Source organism: Macadamia integrifolia, chromosome 8 (genome assembly GCF_013358625.1).
Source record: "Macadamia integrifolia cultivar HAES 741 chromosome 8, SCU_Mint_v3, whole genome shotgun sequence".
Classification (NCBI taxonomy): Eukaryota; Viridiplantae; Streptophyta; class Magnoliopsida; order Proteales; family Proteaceae; genus Macadamia; species Macadamia integrifolia.
This window is the reverse complement of record NC_056564.1, coordinates 19407086-19416899: the sequence shown is the minus strand read 5'-3', so window position 1 is coordinate 19416899 and position 9814 is coordinate 19407086. Positions and strand designations below refer to the sequence as shown.

The window sequence follows — 9814 nt, the reverse complement described above, 5'->3', positions numbered from 1 at the left end:
ACAACCCTAAAGAAAACCAAATGCAAAGAATCCAGGCACTTTGAAAAGTTTCTTGAGCTTCTAATAAAATTTTCTTTTCAAAAAAAAAAAAAAAAAAAAAAAAAAAAGGGAAAAAAAAAAGGAAAGCAAGAACTTCGAATTCCACCAATGCTTGCAAGGGAGGAGAAGTAACCCAGTCTGGAAAGAAGCAAACTTTGATGTGGTGGAAGTTAAAGTAGAATCTGATGAAGGGGTATGTAAATTTTCCGACAGCAAGTACAAGACTAATCTTTTGTTACATGGGATCCCACTTCCAGCGTCGTTTCTTCTTTCTCTACAGCTTCCCTTTATTCGGAGCAATGGAGCATGATAGAGGTTGTGAAGCAGCAAACTTCCACTATAGCTATAAAACTCAGTAGAACCTCCCCATTCTCTTTCATTGACAAAACCCACAATAATCCTTGTTCTTTTCTGTTCTGTTCTGTTCTGCTGTTCTGCAGATTTCAAACAAGCTAGAAACCGTGTATAGATCAGATGGCGGCAACTAAAATGAAGTTAAAGCTTCTGGTAGACAAGAAAAGAAACAAAGTCCTGTTCGCGGAAGCAGGAAAGGAGTTGGTGGATTTCCTATTCAGCCTCCTGACCTTGCCTGTGGGTACCATAGTGAGACTCCTAACCCCAACTCAAACCACGACTGGGTGCATCGGCAATCTCTATTCCAGCGTAGATAATCTGGACAACCTTTACATCCAACCAAACGTCCATAAATCCCTGCTTTTGGAGCCCAAGATTGTTTCTTGCGGTAATGAATTGCAAAAGCTGCTTATGCAGAGTGACAACTCTTCGCTGAGTAATGAACCGATGACGCCGACCTATTATGGGTGTTCCAATTACTGCTTAAGCCCTTGTACGAATTACGTGAGCAATGCAATAGGGGCTAAGTGTGGCCATTGTCGACGGGAAATGACGCGTAAGTTGTCTTTCGTTGAGGAACAAGGCTCGACAATGGCGAACGGTGGTGGTAGTGCTGTTACAGGAGGAGGAGGAGGAGGAATAGGAGGGGGTGGTGGAGGGTATGTGAAGGAGGTGGTAACTTACATGATTACTGATGATTTGCAGGTGAAGCCAATGTCTACCATCTCTAGTATTGCCCTTCTTAATAGCTATGATGTTAAAGATATCGGAGCCTTGGAGGATGGGGTCGTTCTTTTGGGCATGGAGGAGGTACGTACCCCTTAAGATATTCTCTCTGCAACTCTCTCTCTCTCTCTCTCTCTCTCTCTCTCTCTCATACGTTGTGGTTTATTGGTTTATTGTGTGAATTGAACTAGGGTTTGGATTTGCTAAGGGCATCATTGCATTCAAAGTCGGTTCTTACGGATGTCTTCCTTAAAAAAGGGAATAAGTTTGAACCATGATCTGCTTAATTCTTCTTCTTCTTCACCAAAGACTATCCCAACATGGTGACTTGTGTCTTCAGGATGGCTTCATCATCATCGTCAGTGACTCAGTATCGTCATCTTCTTCTTTGTTTGTGGTGGTTAACCTTTTAGTTTCTGAGTTGTGAATGTAATTGATGTTGTGTTACTTTCATGAGTTGTGGCTGTAATTAATGTTGTGTTGCTTTCATGGCAATCATGGAGACTAGAGATTTTAAGAGGCCCGATTCTATGCTTATGTGAGTGTTCATCTAGGAAGGGACAATACCACTTATCATCAAAGAGGAAAATAAATAAATAAGTGCACTAAGGAGTTGTACAACTTTGTAAAACCGAATCAGTTTTGAGTTGTACATTCAACTTATTTAACACTGATCATTTAAAAAATAAAAAAATTAGAACACAAGTACTGTCCTTTGCAAATGGTATCTTCTATTTGAACAAAGAAGATCAGAAGGGCCATAGAACCATTCTTATTCAAAAAGGGATACTTCAGACCTCATAAAGAAAAGACCAGAAGGGCCATCCTCAGGAAGCAGAGCGAACCTCACAACACTTTTTGCACCTTCTTCAATAGTTAACACCCCAGTATTGCAGTTAATGTCAGTTTTGACACAGCCTGGGCAAACACAATTTATGTGGAACCCAGGGAGCATATTTGCTAAAATCCTTGTATAAGCATTCATAGCTGCCTTAGAAACTGTATTAGCTGTTAGAATTTCAGGCCAACCTTTAGTTTCTAATGAGCCCTCCTTGAACTCTTTTACAAACTGGTTCAACACCTCATCTACTCTCTCTTTTGTGAGGCAATCTATATCACTTAGCACCTCTTTATCCCGGGAATTTGAGATATACTGCATCAAAACCATAAATTATAATAAATTCCTAAGTTTGATACATATTAATTACTCAAAAGTCGTTACAGAGTTGGGCTTGTACTCTGTACCTTTAACTTCCCACGCCGAGAAGAAACGTTAACAATTCTGGGCGAATCAGAAAGTTTAAGGAAGGGAAGAAGTGCTTCAGTTACTTCTTTGAAGCCATAGTAGTTTGTTTTCAGACATTCTTCTGTCTTCTCTGCAACTGGGTGATGAAATTGGATGATAAAGGCAACAAGAAGTACCACAATATCAAGCTTTGCAAATTGGGTTTTGAAATCTGCCATGGAAGCAATACTGGAAGGCTCCGTCACATCAAGCTGATGAAAAATCACATGAGACAGTCCAGACCCTTTGAGATTTTCAACAGCTTCAATACCCCTTTTCTCATCTCTAGCTGTTAAGATCACCAGAACTCCATTAGAGGACAACTGTCGACATGTCTCCAATCCAATACCTTTACTAGCTCCTGTAACAACTGCTATCCTGCATCACAACAGGGACGTCAGAACATCCAATTAGAGAATTGGGATGGTCTTGAATAGAAACATGTAAGAACAAAAAATCAAACCTTTTCTTAGCAGAACCAGTGATGGAAGAACCCATTTTGGATGAGCAAATTGTCTGGAGGGAGTTAGTTTTTGGGCTTCAGTGGCTCTACCCAATCTAACAGCGTAAAATTATTATTAAGAAAGATAATAGTTGCGGAGCTATTTACATTCATAGAGAGATATGAATGTACAGCTATTATCAATAAATGAAGATGTGGAAGTTAATCAGTCTCAACCATATATAATCCTGGCTCAATTAGATATCTAGTTGTACAGTATATCTCATTGAACTGATTAGCATAACTAAGGGGACCGCCCTGCCTTCCTTGCAGAGTTGCAGGTCTCGACAGGACCGGACCCGTGGGCCATGGGCATACAAATACCACTTGGTGGGAGTGCATCACCTGCAAACCATGAATAAGAACTGAGAAATGGCGTGGAGGAATGTCTACCAAGAAAAAAAATATGGAAAAGACTCAGCAGCTGTAGCCTCCATTTGTGAACTGTGAAGAAGCAAGAAAAAATCAGCCACGAAAGCTACCATTTCTCTTCTTCTTCTTCTTATAGGTTTGTGTGGATAAAAATGGGGTTTCGTTTACATGTCAGGATAGGTGGAAAAGTGGCTGGCAACCATTGGAGTGTGCTTCAGAAGGGATTGAGATTTCTAGAAAAGTGCATGATATCACAATTCGCGATCCTAGTTCATGGCCAGAATCGCCTGAACCCTAGTAAAACTGTAAAAGCCCTTTAATCTCAACTCGATTAACGGTTTGTGGGAAAAAAGAAAGTTGGGAAAAGCATTGGCGATTCTCAGGGGCCAACCAATACAGCTTGAAAATCCATATCCATATAACGTTACCCTTATCCACCACTCACTGGTACATGACAAGTAATGAACCCTACATATTTCACCCACCTTGGGAACATTAGTGTTTCCCTATTTTGTGAAAAAACCTCATGGTTGTGTTCTAAATTGAATTAAGGGCTTTAGTTTCATTACCACCAAGCTTGTGAAGCCATAAAAGCTTGCATTGAATGTTGGAGAATCTTCATTCAAGCAAGGGGAATGATGATTGAGGCACACTGAAGCCAAGAGCGCATGTATGTGAAAAAGAGAGAAGCAGCACATTGAGCTCGGGTTTTTTAAGAACACACCTTTGACTCACTTGGATGCATTGAAAAGTTGTAACTCATACTCACCAAGCTTGAGGTAGTTGTTGGTGGTAGCATTGAAGGTCTAATAATGGTTGTTGAGGCATATTAATAGCAGAAAGACTGTTTATTTTGAATGTGTATGGTCAACCTTTGGGAGTGACAAGAATTCCGGAAAAAAATCCTCTGTTTTCCTCATCCCTTCATCCCCTTCCAGCGGCGTCTCTTCTTCTCTGCAACTTCCCTTTCTTCGGATCATGGTTGTGAAGCAGCAAACCTCCCCCATTCTCTTTCATAGACAAAACCCACAATAATCCCTGTTCTGTTCTCTCCTGTTCTGCTCGGTTCTGCAGATTTCAAACGAGCTAGACACAATGTGTGTAGATCGAATGGCGGCAACTAAAATGAAGTTAAAGCTTCTGGTTGACAAGAAAAGAAACAAAGTCCTGTTCGCGGAAGCAGGAAAGGAGTTGGTGGATTTCCTATTCAGCCTCTTGACCTTGCCTTTAGGCACCACAGCGAGACTCCTAACTCCAACTCAAATCACGACTGGATGCATCGGCAATCTCTATTCCAGCGTAGAAAATCTGGACAACAGTTACATCCAACCAAACGCCAATAAGTCCCTGCTTTTGCAGCCCGAGATTGGTTCTGGCGGAAATCAAATGCCAATGCTACTTTTGCAGAGCAGCGGCAAAGGTAATGGCAATGGCAACTCTTCGCAGAGTAAACCGATCTATTATAGGTGTGATCGGCTTGATTGTGGGATGCGTTGTGGGGGTAGTACATGTTATGGTGTAGTTACAAAGTCTTGTAGGGATTATGTAACCAATACGCAGGGGGCTTAGTGTGGTTGCTGTGGGAAGAAGATGATGTCTCCGATGTATTTTGTTGAGGGCCAAGGCTCGACAGGGGCCAATGGTGGTGGTGGTGGTTCCGCTGTTGGGGAAGGAACAGGGGGTGGAGGGTATGCGAAGGACGTGGCGACTTACATGGTTACTGATGATTTGGAGGTGAAGCAAATCTCTGGTATTGCCAGTTTTAATAGGTATGATTTTAAGGATTTCGGTGACTTGGAGGATAAGGCCGTTCATTTGGGTATGAAAGAGGTACTTTAGATATTCTCTCTGCAACACTCTCTCTCTCTCTCTCTCTCTCTCTCTCTCTCTCTTCGTTCTTTGCATGTTTTAGATATCTTTCTCTCTCTAACGTTGATTTGTTAAGGGCATCATTGCAGTCAAAGTCGGTTCTTGCGGATGTCTTCCTTAACAAGGGATTTGGACCATCTTCTTCTTCACCAATCAAGACTTACCTAACACGTTCAACAAAAAGAAAACTTAGCCCAACAGAGTGACTTGTGTCTTCAGGTTGGCTTCATCATCTTTGTCATTCTTAGTATTATCATAATCTTCTTCTTTTTTGTTTGTGATGGTACTAGTAACACTTCTAGTTTCTGAGTGGCTATAATTAATGTTGTGTTACTTTCATGGCAATGGACCTAATTTGCTTTGATTCTCTATAGATAATCTAATCTTCCTATTTGATAATCCATTTCAAACTGGGAGACACTAGATCTGAATTAACATCATATTGCTGAGGATTTCCGCCATGGACAGAGATAGAAGAAACAGAGTACTAAAAAAATGGCCCTTGCCAGATAATCAAATATATATATATATATATATTTTGGCTAACGACGGGAATCCAGGTCTTTGGCCTGACTAGTCCTTGTGGCCCATGTTTTCTTAAGATATTCTTTAATAAACAAATTGTAAATTATCATCAATTCCTAACCATGAACAGACTTAATATCTAAACCAAATACCTCAAAGAGGAAATCTCCATTCCTAACCATATAAATAGACAAAATTTCAAAATACTTTAAAATCACTGTTAAGTTTGTCTCGAATTTTTGACCAATTTTGAAGATTGACCCTCTTCGACATATTTTGGTGGCGACCCGAATGAGAAGTTTTCTGAGATCTGTGATGGGAGCAGAGGGGTTGGGCCGAAAGGCCCAAGCCCGGAGCCCATCACTGATCTCGTATGTAGGTGCGGGAGGTATGGTTCGACCGAATCGACCGCGACTTGGAGTCTATATAATATATTGTTGTCTATTTATTTTCGTATTTTTTGGTGTTTGATCTAACAATCACTAACACTAATTACCATATCAAGTCATCCTCATAAGCCTTAGAACTTATCCTATAAGTCTTTTAAACGAGTGGTGGCAGTTTCAGTTCAAGGTGGTTACTAGCATCCCGTTTATTTATGAAAAGGTCCAGTTTCAAGTTTTAGCAGATCAGGTTCGAGACGATTCCTGGTTCCAGTCCTAAATTGACACACTTAGATGAGAATTTGAGATCATAACTATATTTATAAGTTATGTATACAGTCATCACCTCCTGGGTGGTGGAAGTAAACCCTGAAGTCATTAAATCTGAAGAGGGGAGGGGAGAGGGAAGAAATAGGAGAACTAGAGTACAGAGTACATTTATATATGGAATAAGTGAGGGCTTCAGGATCACCACCAGGTGTGTTGAAGTCTTTAGGATGAGTTGCTGTTGTAGAATTACGATTAAAAGCCTTCTCAAGTGCCCGTACAGCTACACCACCAGGCACCACCACTCTTTCTTCGAGTTCCTATTCATACTTGTACTTGATATTGGGTATTCCGTAGTTCCATCCATTCAGTGCAAACAAAGGAAGATAGCAGACTTCTTCTTTGTCTGCAATGTCTTGAAATAGGAGAAAAAGGACAGGAAGATGCAGCAGCAACAACCTTTGTTTATATTACAAAGAATATTTGATAGGGCAAGTTATTCGAGGTAGATTAATGGTGCCCGCTAGTATTGAGAAGCAGAGCATTCAGTGAACTTCATTTTCTGCACTGATGCAATAGGTAGTTGATTGGTGTTAAGGAGGCGGATTTAGAAACCTTGAAGAGGACAGATGGGTGAACAGTCAAGACAGAGGAAGCACAATTCCATTACCCAGGTCAGAACTCATGTCACAAAAAATGAGGACACTCTGATCCCCCCACCCCCACCCCCCAAAAACACACACACACACACCACCACCACCTAAAATAAGGTAGAAAGGCAAAAGTTTCTGGCAAATGGAACTGATCAAATGAGAAAATAAACTGTGAAACCATGCCAATACATAGGTGGTATATGATTGAATTTTCTGACTAGTGACATATGGCTAGTCACACAGACATTTTTAGATTTGGCGAAAGTTGATTTAGATGGTCCATCATGATAAGCTTATCAGGGGATCCACCATTTCTGAGCCACATGGACAATTGATTCTGGCAAACTGAATGCTGGATTTGTTGTACACCTTATAGATTATCCACATTTTAAATTTCATATTCAAATTCAGTCAAACGCCCTCCCATGTATTTTTGCATTCTAACATTCTTTAGTTGTCCATGCAACTCAGTGGTCCTTAGTTGCCCCCAGTGCACAACAAATGGTTGCCAACACTCAGGCATGCATCCCTGGCCGTCATTGGATGCATTGGTGCACTTGAGAGGATCTAATTCCAAGGACCTTAGGTTTTACCCGTCGAAAAAATTTCAGCCACGTCCAACCATGTTATATGGTATAACTAATATGTTGTCCATAGATATCATGGTTAATGTGCCATCCAGGAAAATCTCTCCTTGAAGTTAAAGAAAAGCCTTGGAGGATTCACTGTGTTTAACTAAAGTCATGCACCTGGGTTCCAACTTTAATTGAATTTTGTTAGCAACCAATTGTTTAAAGGAGATTAAAATGCTGCCAAGCATTCAAATTTTCATGTGGAATAGCTGTGCCGAGGGGATTGCAGTAGGATATGGCTTCTCGAAGAGGCTAGTTCCCATTGAACCCAACTGCATCAGATGCTGAAATTTATAGAAACCCTACTTCACATCTTTGAAACTTGCCCATTTGAGAAGGCCGTGTGGTTTGCAGCCAACTATCCTTTCATTAGATGCTGAAAAGATATTTTGGATAATTATCAATAATGGGATCCCCACCAAGGACATCATACTAAAATGAATAGATATTGACCCCTTTTGTGGAATTTGTCGCAACAAGTAGGAATCATTATACCATTTGTTGTTTGAGTGTGAATTTTCAAGAAGAGTTTGGGCTGCCAGCCCCTTGGGTCTTAAATCTAATTGCTTTCCGATTTTATCTTCAAATAGTTTTATTATGTATTGCTTCAACTCTGGTGATATTCCAAAGAATGAATTGTCTTGGTTCTTTTCAGTGTTTATGATATTAAGTTACTTCTCTGAAAACATAGAAACCAAACTCTTTTTTGTGCTCAAAAACTGGATCCTTAAACCAATTCTCAAACAAATTCTCAAACAGGTTGAGATTTGGATTTTGAACGGAATACCCAACAAAAAGTGTGCATTTGAGGTGACATCTGAAATTTCCCAAATCAACACTTGTGCCCCTACCCCCTAGTAGTATAACCCTTTCACAGATAAAAATAAAAAATATTGTGAGCAATTTGTGTTTTTTACTCAAAGGGAAATCTATCTCATGTCAGGCAAATTACTTGTTGACAAGAATGAAGAAAACGAGGAAAATCAACTAAAAGGTGGACTTGGTATGGAGTAATGGAAAGGTAATCAGAATGTTTTTTGAAAGGAACTATGGACCTGTGCTAACTTTTTGGCCTAGGACTTTAATACCACTATGTTTAGAAATAGATAACCATCCAACTTACCCCAATTTTTGTGTTAAAACTAACATTAGGCATTTGGTGGTGCACAAATCCATATAGCCAATGAGACTAAAAAAAAATAACAATCGGTTTATCTGTCGGATATGATGTATATATAATGTTACAATAGTTAATATATCTTTCTCTTATTTTTAAAAAGAAAAAAATTTCTCTCTCAGGGCCGGAGAGGATGAACTAAATAGATTAAGGGTACTGGATTGGTTCCTGGAAGTAGTTACCTGTTGCAGTGAGAATAAAAAATAAGCAGTCTAGCTTTTTGGAGCCGATTGAAATTTTATGCGAGTGACGAATTTTTTGGGTTTTTTTTTTTTTTCCCTTATGGGTATTGAACTATTGGGATTTTTTTTCCAGTGGGCAAGGATTTAGTTATAACCAACATCGATGTCAATCCGGAATCCTGATTGGTCAATTTTATCTTTATTTTTCATAAAAAATAATTTTTTTACTACTGTTTCGATACTGATACCTGAGCTGGATCGGTCAAGTATCAATATCAATCTCAGTCAATGTTGATATGATACAGCCAATTCAATACCAATACTCAAATCCATGATATATATTAGGGGTGAAAGTTTGGCCTGACAGCTCGAACCCGCCCTGAGGCTGAATAGGGTTTGGGTCAAGTTTTTTGACCCTGAGGGTGTGGGTTGGGGCTGAATTTTTGCAGGCCCTGGCAGGGTTTGGGCCGGCCTCAGGCCCAATTAAAGGGATGCAGGGTTGGGCTTGGGTTTGGGTTTTAAGAAACTTAGCCCAACCCGACCCTGTTTCACCCCAAATTGATATCATATTAGTATCGGATTAAGGGTAAAATAGTAAAAAAAAAAAAATTATGAAATACTAGAGTGAAATATATCAATATGGGTCAATCCACATCAGTATCAGATTAAGGGTAAATCATAAAAAATGAGTATCGGCGAAACTGACCAACAAGGGTCAATCTAGATTAATGTTGGACTAAGGGTAAAATTGTAAAACAATTTTCATGAAAAAAGTATGGATGAAGCAGCCAATGGGGGGTCATTTGGATCAATATCATATCAATATTGATCTTTAAACCGATTTTCAA

The 9814-nt window shown here is 39.8% G+C and overlaps 2 protein-coding genes and 1 long non-coding RNA gene across 3 annotated transcripts; 2 read left to right on the top strand and 1 right to left on the bottom strand.

Annotated features, from left to right (window-relative positions):
- The first annotated feature begins 290 nt into the window (after window positions 1-290).
- LOC122087020 lies at window positions 291-1656 on the top strand. Its single transcript, XM_042655979.1, has 2 exons — window positions 291-1203; window positions 1311-1656. The coding sequence occupies exons 1-2, from the start codon at window positions 514-516 to the stop codon at window positions 1395-1397; spliced, it is 777 nt and encodes a 258-aa protein (XP_042511913.1). The 5' UTR covers window positions 291-513; the 3' UTR covers window positions 1398-1656.
- Window positions 1657-1830: 174 nt separating this feature from the next.
- LOC122087019 (salutaridine reductase-like) lies at window positions 1831-3361 on the bottom strand. The gene is made up of 3 exons (XM_042655978.1): window positions 2868-3361; window positions 2365-2782; window positions 1831-2272 (listed from the first exon to the last, which is right to left on the bottom strand). The coding sequence occupies exons 1-3, from the start codon at window positions 2900-2902 to the stop codon at window positions 1892-1894; spliced, it is 834 nt and encodes a 277-aa protein (XP_042511912.1). The 5' UTR covers window positions 2903-3361; the 3' UTR covers window positions 1831-1891.
- Window positions 3362-3366: 5 nt separating this feature from the next.
- Window positions 3367-8998, top strand: LOC122087022. The gene is made up of 3 exons (XR_006142631.1): window positions 3367-5108; window positions 5237-5366; window positions 8551-8998. It is a non-coding gene; the product is annotated as an uncharacterized LOC122087022 (long non-coding RNA).
- Window positions 8999-9814: the final 816 nt, after the last annotated feature.

What these genes read in the sequence shown, in the direction of transcription:
- LOC122087020 (XM_042655979.1), top strand. Translation starts at nt 514, where the DNA reads ATGGCGGCAACTAAAATGAAGTTAAAGCTTCTGGTAGACAAGAAAAGA. An exon ending in TTCTTTTGGGCATGGAGGAG is followed by an intron (nt 1,204 to 1,310) that starts GTACGTACCCCT and finishes GAATTGAACTAG; the next exon opens with GGTTTGGATTTGCTAAGGGC.
- LOC122087019 (XM_042655978.1), bottom strand. Translation starts at nt 2,902, where the DNA reads ATGGGTTCTTCCATCACTGGTTCTGCTAAGAAAAG. An exon ending in ACTGGTTCTGCTAAGAAAAG is followed by an intron (nt 2,783 to 2,867) that starts GTTTGATTTTTT and finishes GTTGTGATGCAG; the next exon opens with GATAGCAGTTGTTACAGGAG. An exon ending in CTCGGCGTGGGAAGTTAAAG is followed by an intron (nt 2,273 to 2,364) that starts GTACAGAGTACA and finishes GTTTTGATGCAG; the next exon opens with TATATCTCAAATTCCCGGGA.